The sequence below is a fragment of the Lagopus leucura genome, unplaced genomic scaffold (genome assembly GCF_019238085.1).
Source record: "Lagopus leucura isolate 7727_CA_CO unplaced genomic scaffold, USGS_WTPT01 Super-Scaffold_100030, whole genome shotgun sequence".
NCBI lineage: Eukaryota > Metazoa > Chordata > Aves > Galliformes > Phasianidae > Lagopus > Lagopus leucura.
The window spans coordinates 2,789,843-2,815,021 of NW_024962281.1; the positions used below are offsets into that span (position 1 = coordinate 2,789,843).

General features: G+C 41.6%; 1 protein-coding gene across 4 annotated transcripts in view; it reads right to left on the bottom strand.

Moving 5' to 3' along the window:
• Window positions 1–23,642, bottom strand: part of LOC122185556 (core histone macro-H2A.1) — a 44,547-nt gene extending 20,905 nt beyond the window's left edge. For all 4 annotated transcript variants that reach the window (XM_042881462.1, XM_042881460.1, XM_042881461.1 and 1 more), the window contains exons 1-4: window positions 23,537–23,642; window positions 15,543–15,743; window positions 2,128–2,234; window positions 426–623 (exon numbers count right to left, since the gene is read on the bottom strand). In XM_042881462.1, the coding sequence (XP_042737396.1) occupies window positions 426–623; window positions 2,128–2,234; window positions 15,543–15,714 (477 nt within the window). In that variant the 5' untranslated portion in view covers window positions 15,715–15,743; window positions 23,537–23,642. The remainder of the gene's footprint in view (window positions 1–425; window positions 624–2,127; window positions 2,235–15,542; window positions 15,744–23,536) is intronic.
• Between the last annotated feature and the right edge of the window lie 1,537 nt (window positions 23,643–25,179).

Here is a 25,179-nt window from a genome sequence, read left to right on the forward strand (position 1 = left end):
CAGAAAAAAACAACATCTGAAAACACGACGGACACGTTAATGGCAGCTGACATTATTATAAGGCAAGTGACCTAGAGTACTGTTTTTCTTCAGCATTTACAACTTTAGAATATACTCAAAGTCCAACCAAGTTGACTCTGTCTAATGCAATGCAGACACTTGTGCAATCACAGCAAAGGGATCCCTACAGCTGCTATGCCTGCTGGTGCCTCCAGCAGTGCTCACCCAACAACCTGACGAAGACTAAAGCACTCATCACTTGCCTGCCTGCCACTTCTTCCACATACTGCAGGGATTGGGCAGCACTCTTCCCTCAGCATTTGCTTGTGCTTGTACTGAAGTCACTATCTTTAACCACACGCTAAACTTCCCTAGGTGATGTTCCCTACAGCTTGTTTGGGTTGAAAATAAATGGAATACTCTACCTTGGATTTCCTTGCTCCTTTCTTTCCACCTGTTTTCTTTGATACAGTTTTTTTCTGTGATGGAGACTTTGCCTTCTTTGCTGGAGGTGGAGTGATGATGGCTTCCAGTTTTCCTTTTGAGCCCCGCTTCTTTGCCAACAGCTCTGGATGAATATTGGGCAACACTCCACCACTGGCTATGGTGACCCCTTTCAACAGCTAATAAGAAAAATAAAAGTTGCGGATGACAAATTCCAGCATTTACACACCAACAATAGAAAATGGCTTTTACTGCAAACTTCATACACTGTCTTGAGTTTTAACCGATTCTGCTATGTTTTTCAACATGTTTCTTGAATAAGACAACACGAAGCACATGAAAGATCTGAAGTTAATCATATACTGAGGTGTGAGTGTAAAGGGAGTACGTATTCTTCTTGCACATACGCTGTTACTGTGAATGTCACTTGAGCTCTCACAAGAGCTGTTTCTTCATTAAGCTGTGAAACCATGCAATGAAGGCTGCTACCCAGCTACCAGAAACCAGGCTGCCCTGCAAAGCCCTCATGTCTGTGGCTGGGGATTCTTTGTTTTTCGAGGAATGGGACCCCAAAGTCCACGATACATGACTGCAATAATTACCACGCTGTGTGAGACACAACATATGTCTCCGTTGCTGAATTTCCATTGGCAGGCATTTTTTTAAACAGAAATTATTGCTTAGAAAAAGGAACTTGAAATGGAGGGTAACACCTGTACAAATCTCTATACCTGGAAGTCTTTCTTCAAAAAAATCTGTATGTAGTTGAAGAAAAGCAGATCAATACTCAAAAGTGTGCAGTTCATTCAAGCCTTTAAAAGCAGAGGTGAAATAAATTGTGGTCTGTATTTAAAGCCACTTAAACCTTTTATTTTTTCCTAACATCTTACTGGGACTAATTAAGTATTAGGGAAGATAGAAACAGTGACATCAAAGTCTCTCAGGTATTTCCCACCTTCTGATTCACATTTACTGCTCCCCAACCACAACCCAGTGGGGCTCTCAGCTTACAGAAGGAGATATTATTAAAAAGGAAAGCATTATTTACTTCCACACAAAAACAGGAGGAGGATGATTTCTTTTCGGCTCTATCACGACACACAGGGTTGGAACAATATCTTATCAGATGTTGTTTTACAGCACCTCCAAAAAAGGGACGTTAACTGTGGCCAGTGCCTCTGGCTGACACCACAGCACTGTAATAACAATGCCCAATTATTTTTTTGCTAAATTAGACATCTTGAAATCTGTAAAGGACACAGACTTGCAAGAGTTCCAGAGCTCTTCATGCTGGGGTTGCCAAGACAGACTTCGATGGGAACAGGATAAGTCCCATGGAGTCCTAAGCTGGTTAAGGGGGAAGACTAAAAACAAATGAAGAAAAAAAGCCCTCAGAGAGTTTGTGTGATAATGCTCTTGTCTTCAACAGAAGTGACTGCAACAGTGCAAGCAAATGTCACACCACATTTCCTGCATATTTTCACACATTGGAAGTATCCTGAAATACATAATTAAGCTGAGTGCTTTTTGTTACACAGCCGGTGTGCTGGTGAGCGAATTGGTTGTTTCGTGGTGGGCTGTTCAAGAAGCAGAGGTCTTGAATTACAGTTCAGCTATATGGAAAGACAATTTTAAAAGCCCTGAAGGAAATCCTGGCCCTCACACAGTGGGGTTTTTTCTTACCTGATTTAATTCCTCATCATTTGCTACAGCCAACAGGATGTGTCTCGGAGTGACTCGACCCTTCTTGTTGTCCCTTGCTGCATTTCCAGCCAGCTCCAGAATTTCCGCTGGGAAAAAAAAGTAAGCCCCTTTTAATTACATAGTGATTGTTCTTAATGACCACAACGTATTATTTAGCATCCATTAAAATATATATAAATAAATGTGAACACTACGATGTTATTCCTGACTGTTGTCATATAACCTCAACATCTACGCCTAAAATCACTGTATGCTTTCCTAGGTGCAGTCACTGAAGGCAGAATGCACATTTGAAGACCTGTGGTCTAAACTATATTTACTTTGTCGTCCTTATAAAGTTCTCAACTTTTCTGTGTCCTTCTCAAGCTTACTGTGTGTTTATTTCCCCCAGTTCCCTTTTCTATAAGGTGGCACAGGACCAGATGCACAAAGGTAGATTTTTCTAAAACCTGTCACAAATACGATTTCTGGTTTGCATGGCTTCCACTTTTTTAATTACTAGAGAAACTGCTATTCTCAGTTCCTTACCTGTAATGCTATGGAAGCATATAAGCACACATCCAAGTTAGGATACTGCAAATACAAGCTATGCAGATGCTACACTTAATGATTTTTTTTTTGTCTCTTTAAGAAGTTGGCCAGAAAAGGTAACTGATAAATGATGTTTGTTTGCTCCTTTGTTTGATCATCCTCTTAAAAGAAATTTCCAGCCCTTACAAATTACACTTAACAGCTGTGCCTATGATGATTGTTATTGGAATTAGGAAAGATTAACTTGCTTTCCTACAAGGACCTATGAAGTGCAGGGCAGGAGCCTTACCTGCTAACTTCTCTGTCTTCCACTCAACAAGCCTTAGGCAAAGAACATGATAAATTAAAACAATGCCAGGGGAACAAGAAAAAAAGACATCATATATTTATCTGATTTTGCAGTTACAAGCTATGACTGTCTTCATTATCCATACTTTCATTATCCAAACTTTCAGCTCCCTCTGCACAGACTGTTTCACAGTGCTTTTGGAACACTACCTTCTCTAAAACCTGGAAGTGTTAGGAGGGAAACAAAAAAAATTGCCTTTTATACACCTAGAACATGAAAACAAGCTAAAATTTAACATTAGAACCTGTGTATCAGAGTGCTTTCCTATTTAATGAGAAACTATATGAAGAAAGCCCTCCCATAAGCTTGCTTTAGAGGCAAATAGAAGTAAATTAAGATTGTAATCCTAACATGAAAAAGATCAAAATCAAGGGTCCCGTGACCACATGCCTTCACTGTAACACACAGTAACTGTTAAGCAATACCACATAGCACAGACTGGCTTTTCATTAGACTGAACATGATTCTCCATCATTTTTTATCACAAGTCCCATAAGGAGCTAACAGTGACATCCACAGGAAAACATACAGCTGCTTCCGCAGTGAAGTTTCATCAAGGATTTTGGTGGACTTTCACCATTTTTGTGTTCTTTAAAGTGGGCAATTTACTTTTTATAGGGCAAGACAGAACACAAAGTTTAAGCCCTGGAAAGGAACTCTTATAACATCTCATGCTGACAACAATTAATTTATTTTTAAAGCAGGATTAGCAGCGTAAGGTCAACCTGGCTATGCTTTCCACACCTCCAAAGAACAGAATTAAGCTGGCATAATCCATTCCACATACTTCTCATAAGCCACAGCTCAGACATTTGTGGTTTAGCCTGCCTTGCCTGTTGTGACAGAGGACCTGTATCCCATTCCAAAGGGCAAGCTGTGCTCTTGGTTACACCCTGCGCATTCCCACTGACCTCAGTAAGATTCTTCGGCACTGCAATGCCACCACCTCCACCTCTCCAGAGCAGGAATCGTTTGGTTTGTATCTCAGAGTTTACTACTGGCTGAAAAGCACGGCTGCAAGCAGCAGGCCGCTTTTTGGTTTGCCAAAAAAACAAACTTCCCCCACCTCCGCTCCTTTACTGCATCAGGCACTGCTGAACAGTTGGGCCGTGTTATTCTCTGCAACCCATCGGCATAGCTATGCAGGCAGGTCATTTTGTAACTAAAGAGTCTAAGAAAGTGTTATGCCTGTAAAGCACAGAGGAATGTTTTATTTGTTCCTCATAAAACTCAAATGTCTGCCCTGTACAGTGGAGAACTGTTCTTGCAAGTGCTAAGCCCTCTTCCTTGGACAGGAAACTCATTTTGAAATTACAGTTTTCTAATGGTCCTTTAGGGAAGTTGAGGTACCCCGCTTCCTTTTTGGGAACAGAACGCTTTGCACTGCTGCTGAGGACCTCAAAAGAGGAGCTCAGGGAGAGGAGGAGGGCATGGAGGGTGGGTTTTTTCTTTTGACCTTCTCCTAACAGCTCCAGCCATAATCAGGCATTGCTTGTGCATGCAGAGAGCCTGCAGCACAGGGAGCTGCACAACCCTGCTGTGCGCACAGGGCCAGAAAGAGGGGACCCTCAAAGGGGATGGGGCCAATACAGAGAACAACTTCTTGATTTAGAACTGACAGAGACAAACCCAATCCAAAGCCAGCAGATCAGAGCCCTTACATATCCTCCTGGAAATGGAGACCTTCCGGATCCGGATGGGATCCAAAATACGTGGCTGGATTCTGCTTGCAGCCATCTTCCCTTTCATAGCTGTTTTATCCTACTCTGAATCTACAAGATTTAAAGGGTGTTTCATCCAATGTTTTAAGCTGATCTTAAATGAGGCAAAATCCAGCCTTGTCAGTAAGGGAGCCGATTCACATTTCCAGAACAATCTCTCTGAATTTAGGCACATGGTGAAAGAGCAGTAGGTGAGAAAAGGTAATTAAAACTGGTTTGATCCCCATTCTGCAGTCAGATCCTTCTTTGGGGCAATGTTGGAAGCACCCATCTATCAGCTTCAAGGGGCTGAGTCACCGAAAAGCTCTGCTTCATTAAAGGTAACATTCTAATGATGTGCAGCATCCCTACAGAGAGCACCATGGAGCTGGAACACAGGCAACCAAATGAAGGGCCTAATGCACAGATACATACTTTTTATTTTTTTTTTAATACTGTAAAAGGTTTAATAATTTTATTATATCTAAATTTTTCATTTATGAACACAAAGCAATCAAAGTCTGCCTGAGTACGTGAACAAGTAAATAAATAATGATCATCTATGAGAGCTCTCATCAAATGAACGTTCAGGAATATCCATGCAATTCAACAGAATCAAAGATGTAAAGCTTCACTTTGGCTGAGGCAAAATAAATAAAGTCCTATGAGCTTCCATATCAGACTCACCAGGCACATATATCCAGCCAGAAGAACAAAGCAAGATCACTTTGCAAAAATGAGGGCTCACAGAAAGGAGGAAAGTAGGTTGCATAATGTCTGCTCCGCTTCTGCCATATATTTACCCAAGTTATTTCCACCCTAGAGAATAATTCCATGGCCACCACTCAGGCAAAGGCAACTATGAGACATACTTTATAAAAGGAGCTTTTTCAATGTACTTTTTTTTTTTAACATGAGGGAAATATACGAGTTGTTCATCACGACAAGCTTTCAAAGACATAATTCTTCAATTTTCGTATATGGGAATTTAGGTTACTAGGAAGAGATGCTGTTTATGGTTGGCTTATAAATGATTTTCCCCGTGCTTTTAAATGCATTTCAAACAACAAACAAACAAACAAACAAAAAAAAAACCCAAGAACAACACACATTACTTCACCTGCAAATGTAAGAAAAAAATCCAGTAAAAAGTGGAAGAAAGCAAACAATTGTGAAAGAAAAAACTAAATGGGAATGCCTGTATGTGATACACTGATGTATGAACTACTTTCTGTAGCAGTGGGTGTGTTAGGAGTCAGACTGCAGCATGGACACATTGGTTTGATTCAAAATACACAGTTTAAGAAAGTCTTTAAGTTGGGAAATTTTTTCTTAACTTCAGTTTCATTCAATTTATACAAGTGAAAAAATCCTTTGCAATGCTTGGAACAAGGCAAATGGATATTGGTAATGAAAACTGGTCTAAGCCTGTTCTCAGCACTCAGAAAAGCACCAGGGTTTTTTTTTTTTTTGGTTAGTTTTTATTTTTTGTCCCTCTTGAGGTTTCTAAAGTTCAGTTCAACATTTCAAAAAGAGAAAAGAAAACAGGTTGTATATCTTTGTACTTAAGCCTGAGATAAGACCACAGGAAAGGCTGCTCTCGAGGCTTTTCCTATTCAAACACTATCAAAATTTGTTAGAAGTCTCTACAGAAACCTCATCCTGGAGCAAGCTGCCAGAGTAAGTTCCTCATCCTTCACTTGCAGAGACCTCTCTGCTCTGATCCTCTCTTGGACACCCTACAAAGTCCCCAGTTCCATTACCTGCATTTATTTCACTGCTGCTCATTGAGTACCAGGCCTTGGGTATTTCATAACACTTGCAGATTTTGAAACAAGAACTCAGCACCGAGGTTCAAATAAAACAAATCACTATTGGACATAAGCAAATCAGGCACAGTAGTAACTATAGACCTGGATATAAACAAAATTAAGCGTGTGTTTCTCCCACTCTCACCAGCTCATTTACCCTAACGAAGTATTACCGGTCATTATTGACTAAAACTCCTTTAGAGCTTAAATGACAAAGCCTTTAGCTTAGCATGCATTCAGGCTGTCTTACTTTCTAAATGTAAATATTCGATTTAATCATGGCTGAGTTCATCCCAAAAGTGCTTTGGGTTTGGTTTTGTTTTTTTTCTTGTTGTTTATGTCTCAAACTCAAAATCTGCTGTTGCATTGAATCCTTTTGTCTGCCTTCTCTTCAGGGAGATGAAATCATAGCTTTGAAAATTAAACCCTTAACAACTAACAGGTGATGCGTTGACATGAAGCCAACTTCTGAAGGCTGGAGCTCCAACAAGGAACTTTTTCCAAAAGAAATTTCAAAGCCTCTCCTCACAATAAAATATTGGAGAACAATATCCAGAAATGAAAGAAAAATGAATGCTGACACAATTCCATTGAGAAAAAGCGTATGGGCTACAGAGCCAGCTATATGACAGAGTCTGTTCATTGTATTTTAAATTAATCAACCTTCCATCAGCAATTTATTGACTTCAGAATCATCTTGCACCATTCCGGAAGGTTTTAACCCAATCAACCCCAATCATCAAAGATTATTACGAGCTTCCTGCATTCTTCTTTCTGTGTATTCCACCCAATCCCCCCGGAATCCACCATCCCAGCAGTGGAAGCAGAATCATTTAACAGCACTTTCCCTCTTATGCATTCCAGTAAAACAGTTCTCAGCCCTGGTTCAAAGTCATGGAAATTCGATGCAGTGAAAATCAATTCAAGATATTTTACTGCCATGAACAAGCTTTGGTGAAACCTCAACTCTCAGCAGGGCAATCATTCTCTTAGGATGCGATAAAAAACTTTCAGGCTTCAGTCCCTGAGCTGTATCAAAACTAGGCCCCTTAGAGGAGAAACTGCGGGCTTTGCCAAGTTATTCTAAGTTTTGTGTTTCTGTGAGGCAGATGACAGACTGCTGTTTACATAGAATTCGAGTTCAGGCCACAAAAGCCACTTCCACTTAGAGCCTTCTGATCTGACTCATGCTGCTCTTCAGCTCTTTTTTTCATTTCCACACTTTATATGAGACTTCTTGCTTTTTTTGTTTCTCCTTTCCTTGTAGGAGATGCAATGCTATTTAACACACTATTTTTTGGGTATATTTTCAGGTTAAATGTTGTCAGTAAAATGTATATGAATTCACTTCATGGTGACACTTAAGAGGGAACTTTCTGAAATCCAAAATGTTACTTATTACCACAGTCACACTGCGAGTACTAATTTCAAAAGTGATCCCCTATTTCTCCTCCACTGACTTACAGACTCCCATCTAACTCTGCCTTTTTTCTTCTCTTCCTTTGGAGCTTTCCCTACCCAGCAGTTTACACTCTGCTCTTACTCCTAACAGTTTACATATGCTTTAGAAATACACTCTGACATGATTAATTTAACTGCTGCCAGACATTACTCGATCAAGTGCAGCATGTGTGCTTTGGTCTGGCTGTTACAGAGGGCAGGAGACTGCTGATGTCCTTTGACTTGGTCCTACTCGGTCTTTGACCTCTGTAGGCACGTTAGAAACTTGCACGTCCAAACATTAAAGAAGTGGCAGATGCCAATCATCTACTGAAACTCAGTAAACATTCATAACATGATTAACCAAGGAAAACGAGGAGATGACTTCGTACTGAAATTCTACAGTTTGCTGAAATGACTCCAAACCTTGGGCAGAAAGAGGAAATAGAGGTGTATCCCAAGGACATTGCAGCCATGCCCACGTAGAGAGAAGCAAAGCACACAGGTTACAGCATAGCCTTTGCTGAACAAGGACCTGATGCAATCCATGCACAATCTATGCACGCTGTGCTCTCGTTTTTGTAGCACGCTCATTTCTAAAGATCTGGCAGATGGCAATAATGGTTTTATTAGCTACCACCTCTGACAGCAAAGCAAGCAGGATTCCGAATTTATTGCTGAAAACATCATGACTCATTAAATTACTGTTGTCTCTAAGTCTTTCTACAACTCCAAGTCCTTTTTAGCACTAAGACTGCAACGAAAGCCATAATAAATACAGGTGTCTGTAGGCAAACACAATTGTTATTGTTTAGAAGAAAAACATTTAGAAATATTTTTACAAAGAATTTTGTAAATGTATTTACAAATATTTTTCCCTGCTACTTTACAGAAGCAGTTATGGAGAGGCAAATAGGACATTCAGCACTTTTTGTTTTAGTTTTAAATCTGTCTGCAGAACACACCGTGCAAGAAGTTCTATTACTTTGGGTATTCAGCAGTAGTCTAATTTAAAGAGTAGCTACAATTTCATCAGAGCAAAAAACCACGTTTTAACTGATATTCTGTCCCCAACCAGTACCCAACAACAAGCGTTCCAGAGGATTACTGCTTGAAATACTCTTCCTACTACTTAAATGCTGCTTTTCCAGAGTAATCCCTCTGATTCCAGCCATTTGCAACTTAGGGGCTGGCTTTTGAAGCTAGAAATGCCATCTTTCCATTTAGCCTCCCAATGGATTTTATTTCTGTGGATGTGTAAAACAGTTTTCTGAAGTTACTCTAATTTCTGGAACCCGTATCTTGCAACAAGTGTCACTGCAACCCAGACATTTTTGTAATGGAGGAAAAGTACTGCCTATTTATTTTAAGAATATTGTGTTTCACTGCATGTCCCCTCAATTTATTTCTTCCACATTGAAGTTTACACTGAGGATGAAGCATTTCATCCTGCTGCACCTAAAAATCTGTGTGGAATTTCACCCTTGAAAGAAAATCAGGGATAAATGTAGAGTGGAAAAAAAAAAAAAAAAGACTTAAGATCCAATGCAAACACACTGCATAACCAGAATTCAAGCATTCTTAAGCAAACCTTATGGCATAAAGGAAAGCACTGTTAGAATGCTTTCTTCCCTTCATGTCAGACAAAATGTGAGGAAAGAAACTGGCTCTTATCAGTGATGTTATAAAAAAAAAAAACCTCCCCAAAGCACAGATCTGACATATTAAAGTGAGAATTAATATTACTCTTTTAAACTCTCCATCAAAATTCATAAAAGCCTGTTGCTACACATTGTGGAAAATTTGTTTTGGCAGCACTGAGCCAGGATCATTTCAAATTGCTGGAAAACCCCCCATACAAATCCCATACAAGCAGACCAGGCCTGCTTGCAATTGAAACATTATTACAGGCCATGGACATTTAAGAACACAATACAAATGCAGCCCTCAGTCCGAGGACAGGATAAAATATTTGATAATTTGAAGTAATGAAAGCATTTACACGCATGGGCTGCAGTGTCTGAAATGTTAAAAACACCACGTTTGATATTTCCACAGTGTGCCATTACTGCTAACTTACCCCAGTGATGTCCTGCATTCTTTCACATGTTCTGCAAGGCAGGGATAATAGGGTTATTATGAGAGAGCAGTAAGGCCTGTAGCAGTGACCCATCGTGCTAGCAGCTCTCTCGTCTAATGGGAACACGGGATTTAACCCAAGTTATTTTCACCTAAACAATACATATTTCTCAGAGAAAAAAGTCCAACAGATGCTTAAATTGCCTACAATAGTCAGTGATGAAGCACAGCCCTAAGATTACATATTTTATGAACCTAATACCTGACTAGCAGCCCTCACAAAGAACTGCTACTCTGTCCTTCAGTCTATCATATATTTACTGAAATGCTGTTCCCCTTAATAATTATTGACCTTTAAGCCAAACTTTCAAGACTATTAAATTGAACAGGAACTTATAACAGAAGTCGTTGCTTACTTGTAAATTAGGCAAGTAGAGATGGAACGTTACTAGAATAAAGAGGAAACACAATTCTATATTAAGAGTATTAAAATATAACTTGAATTTAGCAGCCGTCAGTGGGAGACAATAATTTGATAATCAAGGTGTAAAAACAAAAATCAAATAAGCACCAATAACCCTGATGTCTCATTTTGTACATTATCTCAGAATGGCACAAATGCAAATTTTGATACAAAGGTACCCCTCTGAAGTAGATATCTATACAGACCAACCAGTATGTGTTGTGAGGGCTTTTACCACATGAAAATGCTTTCACTTCGACTGTTTTTCATCAAACCTAATCTGCATGGCTTGCAGAATACAGCAGAGCACCAATCTGGCAAGTTGCTTTGATTAGCTTAGCGTTTGTAACTAGGAGGGCTGCACTGAAGTTCATGGGACAACAAGTTAAGATAGGAACACACTTAAGGGTTTACAGGGTAGTAGCCAAGGAAGGGCTAATCGATGAAAGAGAGCTCTTCATTTACATACGTTTGAAGCACACTGATTCATGCCGGTGTTAATTCACAAAGAATGTTAGCCACTCAAGCTAGAATGATGCCAAGTTTTAGATCTAAGTTGCCACTTCTTAAAGAGTTGCAATCTCTAGCTGTGACAATCTCACTTCTGTTAAGGAAAAGACTGAAGCCTTATGTAAAAGAAGAAGGTTACAAAAATGCTTTGCTACGATGCTATTTTTTAAAGGCTTCTGCCTGCAAGGCTACTTCATAAACAACTGTGATGTGTTTTAGGCCCGGTATTAATCCATTTTAAAAGCACACCGGAGCTGAAGAGGTAGTTTCATGCTTGCTTTAATAAGGCATGGGCCCTACAAGCCCTTTAATTTACCTTAAACCTCTTCTGGGACAGTTTGTGGCATATAACTATAATAGGGATTAGTGTTTCTGAAGCTGTCTGCTTAAATAGAAGGAACGTATCACAGTAGTGAATACGTCTCAACTGTATCAAAAAGATACTGTCAATTAATTCTCTTCTTAAATTTCATTATTCCCCGAGGATCATTATTTATGGCAGTCTCAGAATGCCTGGAACTTCAATCTGCTTTTAACCTAATGCTTTTTTTATTGTGGACCTCTCAGCTACCCCTCTGCCTCAAAGCAGAAGCTCAGCAGTACTTCTGCTTCGAAAACAGGGCAAATCATTGTTTTCCTCTGTGACCCTGTAAAATTTTTCAGCAGCAGGCAGAACATGAGAGGTGAGCAGCAGTTCAAGTTGATCAGTTTGCACTTTGGAAAGTGAGCATCAGAAGCGAGCAGTTAAACGCAGTGCCTTCAGGAAGGACTTCTCTTTTGCAGCCAATCAGCAGCTGGCTTCAGAAAGTTTTCCACATCGAAAATTAATCAAGGTGAAAATGCAATGAACTGAACTCTGGCTCGTGAACCTCCATTAAGGGATTCTGGTGACATCAGAAAGCCTGAGAACAAAACCTAAGGTGAGCAGCAGAGTGCCCCAGGTGCAGTTCTAGCCCTAGGATTGAAAAGGTGCTTACAGCACATTTTAACAAAATACATGGTCAACAGTACGCAATGGGCAATAAAATCTCATTGGGGGAAAAGAAAAACCCTAATGGAGAAAACAGACATTTTTTTCCCTACCTTACTTCAGTAAGTACAGAACAAGAATAAATCAAAGCCTTATTTCTTCTGTATTCCTGTTCTATAAACTTCCCATTTCCCTCATTTGCTATGACACTTTAGCAATTGAAAATTGTTTACAACATAGAGAAGATGACGGGGGCAGGGGGAACAGATATTGCTTGCAGGCCTGGTTCTTGCTGCCTCTAAACACACTTCAGGAGATTTTTATGTATATATGAAGGCAAGGGTTTTCCAAGGGCAAACACTGTAACCAAAGGACCATACTGTAACCTATGCAAGCTGCAGATCAAAAGAGACAACAACTGTTTACAAATACAGCTGGATGGGTTTGGACAAATGCAAACCACGCAAGGCCATCTGAGTGGCTGCAATGCCCCAGTCAAAGGCAACCTTGTTGCCTGACTCTGTATTTTATTTGATACAAACTGATCCTGATGCACATTGTTGCAGACGAAATGAGGAGTGTAGCTTTCCACTCATGTGAAGATAAGGAAGCAATAAATTACTGTAACAAAAGAGCCACAATAAGGAAAGATGACAGAAGGAATTAGTAACATCAAACTTCTCGACAGCTCCAACTAGTTAATAATGCCTAAAATTAGTTCTGCAGCTAAACAGAAATTAATCAAGAGAAATAAGACCCATAAATTGTAGTTCTTCCTCATCCACACTATTCCTCCAGAGTGAAGAAAGTATACCCACTGCTTTATTATTGGTAAAACACAGTGATATCTTCTGCACACACACTTGCACCCTGTTTACAGTGGATGATGCATATAATTTCCTTAGATAAAAAGGAGGAAAGAATAAGCAGGTGATATCCCTACAGAAAGCGAATTGTGAACGCTTGGTGTGCTGTTGAGAGAATTATAATATTTTTACAGGTAATAACAGAAATTTGCAACTCTTTAATACTTAAATAGGTTGAAATGTGAGATAAGGAAAATCACTGTATTGGCTGCTAATATTATGGGAAGTTTTATTATTACTTTTAGAGTCATTACAATAAAGAGTACAGGGAAGATGTATTCTGGCTCCTGCAGAAGAAGCCATCAGAAGCCAAGAGAATGAAAATCAGCACAGCAAATGCACACAGCATTTAGTTCACAGCAACTGAAGCAGCCAGAGTAACCTGTGTGCTAAAACCACGTATGTTCCTGCTCTTGGAGCTAAGAGCAGATACACAACCCAATAGAAAAGCATGGGAAGAACACAAATGTAAATGGAAAAGAACTTTGTTGAGCACAGACTGAAGAAGAGCTTAAATTACAGCATATGTGCCCATTTGTAAGTAGTTAGAGAATTTTCACTTTTTGATGAGCACATACATCTTAACAGGTACCTTCAAAGTAAAAGCAGATAAAGTCATAACTACAGATGGACCCAAAACTGAACTGCAAGTCTGAACAGCTGGAAGCATTACGGAAGTTTAAATCCCAAGCTAAATCAAAAATCCCAGATCTGATCACGTTATGGCCTAATTTCAGATTTACATCCAGAGCTGAACTTTCACAAAGGCCAGCAAAATTTAGCACTTCATCTTCCAAAGGACTGAAGTGAGATGCTGCACACACATGAACTAGTTTTCAAACCTTAGTAGGTTCCTTCCCATCAGCTCACATTTCTGCCATTTCATCTCAGTTGTTTTCTGAAGACTTTCTTTCCTGTAACTGTGTTTCATATTTTACTTTTCTACTCTCCTCCTGGATGTTTTCTGACTTATGCAGTTTATCATCGTCGTATCTCCATTATGTCATGTTCCTGCTTTGCTTTTTCAGATGGCTCAAACTTCACTTAGTCTCAGATGTGAACATATTTAAGAGCCTCAAGAAATAAATCAAGACTTCAATTTTGTAATGTAATAACTGCCAACAGGATAAAAGCAATAAAAAAAACCACACAGAACAAAAATCTCTCTGCTTCCCATTCCAGGAGATTTCTGAATCATACTGAAAAACAAAGAAACTTGAAGTTGAGAAAATATATTAATCATTGATTACTAAAAAAAACTTTGCTATAGAGAGTGCAAGAAAACTTACAGAAAAGTAGGGAAAAAAATCATCAGGCTGAAAAAGTCATAAAACATAAACTAAGTAAGGGAAGGAAAAGATTATCTTTGTTTTTGGGACACATTTATCTTCATAAAGATAATCTTGACTTACATGTCATGAGGGCTAACCAACATACAGAGGGGGAAAAAAACAGCACAGAAGCTTTACAGATATTTTGAGGGAGAGGTAAAGATGCTTTTCCTCCTAAGCTCTCCTTCATCCTTCTCCCTTTTGCACCTCTTTTACTATTTCTTAAAGTAGCAGTGTGTGCAATTACTCATTAAAAATATATATATATATATATCTGAACCTTTGGATCCACGTTAGTTAAAGGAGCACTTATTTCCCAAGCCTATACTGTGTGCCTAAACTGTCACTACCTCAGAAAACCTTTAAGTCAGTAAACCAACAACACGTGCTGCTCATTAGCAGCATCTTGAGCTCACCTGTATTGTTCCCTTTCTTGAAAAGGGCAGCATTCAAAGCCCCATTCAGTCAAGAGGCATTTTATTTGAGTTGTTATTGCTCTAAGCAGGAAACCCAGCTGAAGGAAACGTTAATTTTTAAGGCCATCTATGAAGTTTAAAAGCATTCTTTTAAAGAAAAGGTTCAAATAAGGAAAACTGTGAATACGAACAAATGAAAATAACGAAGTTTAATGGCTCAGAAAATTCAGCTATGTAATAGGAGTACCTCACAGAAATTAAGCACTTAATTATTCTCAGTTACCAATCTTCATTTTTAGGGGTGGAAGGTTTATAGGAAAAAAAAAAAAAACAAAAAAAAACAACCTATTTCTGTCCTTCCTTGTCAATATCTATTATGAGTTGTATCTAAAATAGCCTTCAATGCCTATAATCATAGTTGTCAATCAGGGCACTTGCTAAACCATGTGCTTTGCTACTTTGTCCTCAAATTGAAAAAATGGAAGACTGAACTTCAATTCTTCCTCAGAGAATCAGCTCAGGATCACAGCTTAAAGATCACTGTTCCCTGGACACATTTGCATCTGCAAATGTGCACATTTTGCACCAAACACCAACATAAATGCACAGTAAAAAAACCTACTGTTCAGTGATGTGAGATCCAGCCATACTCACTGATGTAAGAATCCTTCTGACTGCCTATATGGAAAGAGTCAGAGCAAATCAAATACTGAACTGCACAAAAGCTATCTGAGGCAAGAGTGGGGATGACTGCATATTACTTTTGGCTCAGATGTGTCAACAACAGCAGTTACTTAAGCCATAACTTCTTTATTCATTCAAAAGCCTCCTATAAATCAAAGGATCTTCTAAAGCTTTTCCACTGTGCAAATTCAGTTTGTCTTATTTCTATTGCTGTTGCTGTTTCATGTTGTTCTGCAATACCTACCAGTCAGATATTCCAGTACAGCAGCCATGTACACTGGAGCACCAACACCAATTCTGTACTTCGGATGGCCTTTCTTAATGTAACGGAGCATTCTTCCAACAGGGAATATAACCCCAGCTTTTGCAGAGCGTGAAGTCTTGGTTGACTTCTTCTTCCCTCCCCTGCTGGACATTTTGTCTGTGTTGGGTCTGGAACAGCACTCTGTATATTAGGGGGAAAAACAAAGACAAAAATTTAATCAGTAAGGAGTACAGCATTTAAATAATTTCAAGTGGTAATAGGGGAAGTAATTTTACATAGATCTGCTTTGAAATTACTAATCTGGAATTCCTAACATGTTAAAACTGGCACCGTTAGTGGAGTCAAGTGTGGTAACTACCTAACACGTAAAACAAGAGTTTCAGCATGAAAGCAGAGCCTGCTTTCTGCACTGAAGTCACTAGAGCTTGTACATTTTATTACTCTTCCTTAAGAATCTGGATTTTCAAGTGTGAGTGAATTTACAGAACACAGACCTACGTAAGGTAAACTACATCTCCTGTACACTGCATCTTTCAAAAGGAAGCGAAATGAACCCCCTGCAATTTGAATCTGCCAGCAGCCAGCTCTGCTCACACTGAAGCCCATCAGAAGCCTTCAACCCTTCCATGACATAACAGTGGTCTAAACATCCAGCAGCCCTCTGACGATCGTATCTGTGTTTATCTATGTGAAAAAACCTCCTGCTAATTCAGCTGTCAAATAGTTTTTTTTTCTCTTTGATTTCTGCTTAGGCTGTAAATACAAGCTGGCAAATCCAAAGAGAAAGAGAGTTTGCAGGCTTTCAGCATCATGCACTGGGCTTTAAAATCAACTTGGGGGAAAGGAGACTGTCCAAATGTTCCCTCCCTCCCTTCATCATGTCTGAGCTCCAGAGAAACCAGAGGTATGCATCACTGGTACATCCTAGCACTTTTCTACATGTCTAAACCCTAACTGAGGAGAATGCAAAGTCATTAATGTGATTATATACTCCTCAACAGAAGCTCTTTAAGCTTCATTTCCCATCATACCAGTTCTCTGTTTCCCTTTTATCTTTCTCTCATGTCCATACTGAATTCTCTCCTTCTCCTTATGAACTTGACTGTGTTTATTAACACCTGATTCTATGACTGAGTGAGCTCTGAATTAGGCCAAACAGGTTCACCAGCTCTACTTTTACAACTTCTGCTCTAACTTCTGATCTGCACCGACGTGTCCTGACGTCTTTTAAACCGCAATGAGTCACTGAGATACAGACTATGTAACTATCAAATGAGGACCATTCAGGATAACTAAAGAAACTCAAAAACCAGCCATTTCTTTTCCTTTCCACTTCCATTCTCTGCTCATCAAACATTCTGTAAGTGCGTAACTCGTTAAGTGAATGAATGTCAGCTGGCTTATTGATTGTTACAGGTAAACAAAACAATCCCAGGTTTTTTTTAGCCAGACAAAAGTCAGACCATGTTTATGAAAGCGATATCAACAAACAGACAGGAAATTGGAAGGGGAGCCACTGAAAGCACTGCTTTCCCTCTCCTCGCTGTGAGCTCAGCTCTGCAGCCACACTGCGAAGAAGACAAATGCCCACTTTCCTCCCTTGAGGAAATGAAAGGCACAACTGATTTTAAAACCCTCCAGTTTAGCTCCAGCCTTCCATCTGAGCTCTGTCACTGTTAGGAAGATGGCTGGGTGTGGTTTCCAATTGGCTATGGGCTTTCTGCCTGCAAATATTCTCATAGGCTGCACTCCATTGTCATCATTGCCACAGATGTTTAATCTCATTAAGAAGTTCACTGAATTTAAGCACGAGAGCATACAGAAGAAATATCCATGCTTCTAGCTTCCCCCTTCATTCCTCTGTTGTGTAACTGATCAGAATGACGAAAACCAGATTTTTTCCCATGGAAAACCTGCAACACTTAAATGGTAGAACTGTATGAACTGTTTGCCTAAATGCTCAAGGCTCTCCTTTTGGATGCCACGTAAGCCAGAATGCAAGTCACATTCAGATACACCTTCATTGCTCTATGCTAGCATATATAAATAGCAACTTGTGAGAATCTCAGGTAGCTTGCAAACTTCATTAATAGAAAAAAAAAAAAATCAGGTTCTTTATTGATACAGGGAAATCGCAGTAATCTGCATATCAAGTGCGTTACACTGAATGCTAAATTAAGCATTTCATAATGAAGTGTCTGTATAAGACAAAAACTGGATTTTAACTGTCACAACAAGGTGCATTTTGTAATACACAACACTTCTAAAAGCAGGTAATTAATTCCCTGTGAAAATCAATTTACTTTCCGCAGCTGTAGCAAGGATACTGATGCTGAGCAGGATGGTGTGGAGAACCAAAAGTTGAAACTGGATACACTGTGTTAATTACAGATCTTACCTTCTAACTGGTTTGAGTCTAATCATTGGGAGGGGAGCAATTCAACAGACTACCTGCACTCCCAGCAAAAAGGAAGAAAGAAAAAAAAAAGGGAAGAAATGATTATATTCAGGAGAACTGTTCAAATGGGACTGTATTCATTCTGGGCTGCATTTTTCCACAAAGTCAGAATACAAAGTTGCACATTCCACATCAAAGGAAGATAACAGTAGAGTAGAAAAGGGAAGTAAATAACTTTGAAATTCCCTGGAAAGTTCTAAGCCCATCCCTGCTTCCCCATGCTGGGCAACGCAGTCAAAGGGAAGGGGGAAGAGAGCCCAAGGAACACCTTGCTGGATCAAGCTCTCCTTGGGAGCAGTGCAGCTCTGAGCTCCTACAAAACACCTCTGCAGATAGCTGTGGTCATCACCTATGAAATCCAGGTCACTGAATGTGGGATGGTCAGAACAGATGGAAGAGAATATGGAAGTTCTTATCTCCTGACTGTTTTTATTCCCCTCCAGGAAAGCTGTATTCTGCTACAACATTTGGATCAAAGCATGAGTAAAATATGTGGCAATGCAGAATCATTACCAAAGCAGCTTTGAAGAATCTGAAGTAAATACAGCTTGCCAATCTAAAGGCCCAAATGGAATGGCCGTGCTGTAGCTGACAGCAGAAAGAGATGAAAGAGCACTGCCCTTTTATTTTTAGTCCCAAGGAAGCGGCTGTTCACAGTGCAGTAAGGGAAATGGTTCCTTCATCTGCAGAAACAAATGGGTACTGTGTATCACTGTCTCTGGCTTTGTATCACAAAGCAGTGCTAGCTCTGTTGCTGACACGCTGCCTATTGCTGTGGCCATGCTCAACCAACCATCCTCCCTTATCAGCACACACTTGGCTGTTCCTTTGCAGCATCTTTGATTTGGCGCTCGGGAGATGTTCTTCCCTTTAACATACTGCCTTCCAATGGATAACTTCAAACCTTCTGTCATCTGGAATTATCTCACACCACTGTATATAAAAGGGTGCATTTTCACATAAGCTTACTTTACCACTTCTGCAATGTCTAAGAGGTTCATTTCCCCCCTTTATTTCGTACTGCTTGTCACATTTATCTTATTTATGAGGGAAAACTTATCTAAACCAGAAAGGTGGAGTCTCAAATGTTGAACAAAGCAAGCACTTCTGCAACTTTAACGTAATGAGTAAATGTGACAAAATGTGTTTCAGGGCTTCTTGCCTCGAGGATCCCATTCTTATAACACACAGAAATTTAGATGTTGGGGGGAAGGAGGGAAATCTAATTAGGTTTTAAGTACCGCTTTTCATTTTGCTGATCACCTTATTGAGAAGGGGCAAAGAAAACCTGGAATGGGAGTTCTTGGGGTTTAACTATGGATTCAGGATCATTACTTCAGAGAACCTGCCTGTCCTGCCTTTGAGAAAGGGTTGGATGGCCCAAGGAGCTCTCAGTGTCTTCTTCAGTTCTGGTTCTCTAAACCTCAAAAAGTACAGAAAGAACATAGATGTCACTTGCAGCAAACACAAAGAAATGTATTGAAGTTAGATGTAAAGAGCACGGCAACAGATCAAAACCCAAAGAAAACTGTGTGCCTTACATGTTCTCAAATGGTTTATCTTTGTAACACCAGAAACTCTGGATCACGGCCAATGTTAATGAACCAGAGCTGTCTGCTGAGTCACTGCAAGCCTGCAGATGAGGAAGGCAGTGCTCACCAAAGGGAACTTTATCACATCTACCATAGTTCAGACTGGATTCGGGCAGGAGGAAAAACAAAACAGAAAGAAAATCACAGTCCATCTTTTTCTTTCTTACTCCTCTCTTGCCTTGGCAAGAAAATTACTGAAAAATACACTAAATGTATTTAAAAGTGCATATGTATGTGTATATATATATACACCCACACACACTTTGTATACGTATGTGCTGGGCCACAGATTGCCCTACCTGCAGCACCAGATTCGTGGCCTTCTGAAAAGCTCTCCAGGACTGCAGCAAGATTCACACTGCTTTCTGAAGCTCCCAGATTCACACAAATGAGAATGCCATGGTATATTCACTCACAGTGAAGATTCAAACTACAAGGCCTGCTGTCAGATCTTTGCAAGCCAGAAATATGTATTCCAAGAAACAAAATAATGATCAGGTATAGCAACAAAATCAACGTAATTGATATTTTCCTGGTTGAAATTGGCTGCTGGCCACAGCTTTCTGTACAAAGATAGATACTCTACTTTTAAATGCCATTTTCCTAAAGTGATCATAGGCATCTGCTCTTCTGAAAAGCTTAACATCATATAGCTCTGGAATACTTGACCACACATCCTGGTAAAATATCTCATCTCCAATAGCTCAAATGCCAGCACTTCATTAGCTCAGTCAGTGTGACTCTTTTATCAAACAGCAGTAATAATTAAAAACAACAATACTAACAGCTTTCAGGTACCGATTCTTAACGACTTAACAAATTACTGAGAGTTCTACTGCTGTCAGATAGGAGTTGCTCTCACCAGGGTTACCTGAGTGCATTCACTGCACTTAGATCTACAAGATCACATCTGTAACTACAGTGGAATGCAGTACACCATTACTACAATAGGAAAAATGCTAACACTGAGCAATTCCTTTCCTCCTCTTTCCAGGAGGAAGACTAAGCTGAAAAGTTCACTTTTGTATCACAGGAGCTTACCAGCAATGCTATTTTCTTTTCACTGCTCCAAAAGATTAACAAGCAAGAGCTGCCACTCCATCTAAAATCTATTTATGTACCATAATAATAGCTGCTCACTGAACTCATTTTGAAAAGATGCGCTTGAATTTGCTTTGACAACTAATTTGCTCTCTTCTTGGCCGATCAGAAACTAGTTTGACATATTTATAAAGTGCACTGCTTAGAGAGTCAGCATTAAACGGTCTTTATTAACGCCTGTCCAACTCAACAGTGTCTCAGTCTGTGACCATGGTTTCCAGGTACTACAGTAATACAAGAAGAGCAACTCAGCAATCATTTGGTCTGGTGTGATTTCTAGTTTTAGCTTAAGCACTTTATCAAAGCAGTAATTCTTTGTGGTCTGAAAAAGAGGAGTGAAACTGGTTGCAAACCAGCTGCTCTGGCACTGCATTGATTTCTTATCTGGAAAGGCAGCAGTATACATTTATTTTCACTCCAACAAATCAAAGAATATTCCTCATCTACAAATGCCTTACAGATGTCCTTTTTACTGAAGGTGAGGGAGACTACAACTCCCATCATGGCAATGTGAAAAGAGAAATAATATTTTCATCAAACCCATGTGCAGAAGAAGATACTATTGCCCAATTTTATTCAGCTGGCTGAAATCCCTTCCTCCCACAATGGGAACCAAAACTCCGAAACAAATACCTCCTTAATGTGCAAGCCCCCACTATGAACAGTGATGGGAGATGACAAAAGTTTTAGCTGGGCACCCTGCCACCAATAGACAGGAAAATGTAAATACAGTTGTCTTTGCTGACCAGTTGGGAGCACTAGCATGAAAATAACACATTTGTGTGTTGCAGCTTTCTGTACGTTAGGTAGGAAGCACAGGATTCGATACAAGCCATGAGGCTGTTTTATAAATTCAGAAGAAAAACTGTTTCAAAGAACATTTTGAGAACTTGTTTTCTGCTTGACATTTTGGACAACAGCAAAAATGCAAAGAATTCAGGCAGATGTTTCCAATGGAAAATTCAGAAGTGTACTATGGATGTTGTACTGCTGATGGAAGAGAGTGCAAGAACTCAGCCCACTGCCTTGAATGATGTGCTTTGAGCATCACTGCATCGCTGTTTTAGGAACAAGTAGTACAAGCTGAATCCTGAACATCTTCTCTTCTAGGTAAGGCACCCAAGCCTCTCTGCATTCATCCCCTCAGTGCACTTTCCTACATATACTGCATCTAGCACACTTTTCCCCCAAATCTACCTCAAGGAAGCAAGGAGCTGACAAAACCTGATGCTCCCTGATCTAGCTGCTGGGTCAATAACCTTTCTCCCAAGGGAGGCTCTCTCTAGAGGCTCCTTTTTCTCCCATGGCATCAATTACATCTTCCTGCTCCTTTATCCCTACCTTGTGAGTTTGCAGTTGGGGTTTTTCTTTTCGTTAATGCTGATTTATGAAATAAGCAGTGCTTAAGTACTCTTCCTATCTTACTGTCATTAAGCCAAATTCTAGTCTTAGCTATGAATTTCTAAATCATTTATGGTTATCAAGAGTTATGCACTGGTTTTACTGGTGATCAGAAGCGTATGCCTCAGTTCTGCAACAAACAAACTCTCAGTAACAAAACAGAGTTACTCTGTAGGACCATAATGGGTCAAGAAAACATTGGTGTGATAGATTATGACACAACACAGCAAAACAGCCTCCAACACTACCTGGAAAAAAAAGAACAAACAAAAACAACAACACTGCATCAGAACAACCTGAAGCCGCTGCCTGGGAAAAACACAGTATAACTCTTTCAGACAACTTCTAAAGACACAACCAGGACTTGGCTAAAGGCTGCTTGATACAAAATACATCAATCAACAGCACTCATGTTTGTCAAAGCAACTGTAGTGGTCTTGCTTATGCCTAATTCTTTCTGCTCCCTGTTGTGCTTACAATCCCAGGTTCTGCTTTCAATAATTGCCTCCCTGCTCCTCAGTTCATTTATTTCTGTTGACTCTTAGGACTGGGGGAGAGGTGGCGGATCCGCAAAGTTCCCCACAGACCTGTTGCTAAGTCACAGCCTCACACAGTTCTGGGGGAAAGACGATCATTCACTTCTGCAGTCAAGAAATAAACAAGCCTCTTGCAGACACCTCACAGCAGCGTCTCCTTCCACCAACACCAGCAAAGTGCCTCTGCTACCAAGCCAACTCCAGATGCAGCCTTCTGCCCCTGGCTCCTGAAGATACACGGGAACCCACGGACTCCAGACGGGACGAGTTACAGAAGCAGAGGCTTCCTTAGCGCCTCTCCTGCCGGCACAGCCGTGTTTGCCTGCACACAGCTGGAGGACACCGCATCCCCTGCCCTGCACTACGGCTGTCCCCGGCCCTGCAGGCAGACACACCGCAGGCTGACAGCTCTACCACAACCAAGACCCCCTCCTTTTTCTTTTCTTTCTTTTTTTTAAAGCTCATCTTCACCATCCCAGGATGCTTCGGACAGCTCTGCCAACGGTTCTCAATCCGCCGTCGGGCTTTGTTTCCCGGAGCCGTTTACCGTCTGGCACGAACTTGGGCGCCGCGCTGACAGCGCACCCCGCTGCTCCCCGCCAGGAGGAAGGCAGGCAGGCTGGCTGCAGGAGCCGGCCGCTCTCGGGCTTCCTTCCAACCCCTCGCCGCACACTCCGAGCACAAACAACACCCCGCTACCACTACGACAAAAAAAAAGAAAAAAAGAAAAGAAAAAAAAAAAAAAAAAAGGCAGACAGCTCCCTCCGCTCCGCCTTTCCCTCAGCCAGGCGGCAGCCGGGACCCCTCTCCTCTCAGCGCCCCCCGCCCCGCTCAGCTCTCAGCACGGAGAACGGCCGCTGCGCAGGGCGGGCGGCGCCCACTTACAGCGCGGCTCCCGGCGGCGGCACCAAGATGTCTCCCGGCGGCGGCGGCCCCGCTCCCGCTGCCTGCGCTCCGCCCGCGGGGCCAACGGGAACGGCTGGACGGGCTGGCGGCGCGCTCCCACAATGCCGAGCGCTGCCTGGCGTCACATCCCTCCAGTCCTCCTCCTCCTTCTCCCTCACCGCGGCTCTGCCCCCCGCCTCGGCCCGGTGCTGTAACGGTCGCCCCTGACGCAGCCCCGCCCTCCGCCTCGCCGCCTCCTCCTCAGGGCTCCGGCCCCGCTTCCCCCTCTCCCCAAGCAGCAGCCCGGTGACTCTGGGAGGCTTCCCGTAGCTGCAAGCAGCCCTGGCGGCAGTCAGGCTCCTCCACGGAGAGCCGCTCCTGGCAATCAGGCTCCTCCATCTACAGCCGCTCCTCTCTCGCAAATGTGTTCTGCTCCTAAATCCTTACAGGGTGAAGAGGACAAAGCGGAGGGTTAAGGCCGCGTTCTTTCCCTGAGCGGCGTTTGAGGGGATGAGAAGCCCTGACTGGATTGCTCGCTCTGCTCCTCGCACTGTACAAAAATGGCTTGCTGCCATTTTGCAAAGGCCCCAGATGGAGCTTTGGGAGGAATTTATGCTGTGGAGGCACAGATGTCCTTGAGCACACCTTGCTGTGCTGGGAGCACACAGTCACAGAGCACAGGGCCCGCTGTTCCCTCAGCACGCTCCTGTCCTCACCCAGCTGCTCCCAGGCTCTTCTGCTGCCGCTCTGCAGCACAGCCTGCAGCCTTTCCCGGTGCTCCTTCCTGTTCTTTGCAGGCTGGAGCTGTGGCAGGTGACAGCAGCACTGTGACACAGCGTCATTGCTATTAAACCTTTGGCGAGAAGGGCTGAGGAGCAGCTGGGAGAGGGAAGGGGTTTGTCTCATCTACTCACACTCCAGCTCTCCTTATTTTTACTTGGTCATGTCAAAAGAAAAGCAGAAAGAAAGAGGGTGGCACAAGGAAGAAAAAAATTCAGGGGCAAAAGGCAGATCGTACTAAAGAGATGTAGGTTAGCGTTGCACCTGGTTTGAGAAACGCCACTCAGAAGAAGCTTCTGAAACAAAGGGACTGAAGGCGTAGCACAGGCTGAGCTGTGCACAGTGCTACAGCAGGCCTACAAAAGCATGCTGTGTGCAGTTCTGTGAGCTCAGTTCTTACAAATTCACTGTTCTCATTTGTACAAATGGCCAGGATTGGTCTGCTTTTTAGTGCAGCTAAACTCCTGGTCTCCCAAGACATCCCTCATTATGTTTCAGTGCAGCATGCAGTCAAATGCAGGCACGGTGTGACTGTGTGCCCTGAGCACTCACTGCAGGCTGAATGAAATGCCTGCAGATTTGCTAAACAAAGACTCTCTGCTGAGTAAAGCACTGAGTAGACTCTGTCTGCCCTTAACTTAAAGATGTGCCTACATTCCTTATTAGGCCATCTACCATGGGATCATTGCACACAGCTGAGGACGCACACTGCTTTCCCCATGTTCCCATCATGCTCCATCTCCCACCTCCTCCTCTGCATTCACACTGCAGCCAAGCTCCACTCCCTTCCCTTGCCCACACACAACTCTTCCTGCAGGCTGCAAGAGCACAGAGCAGAACAGCTCCTGCGGTGCTTGCCTCAC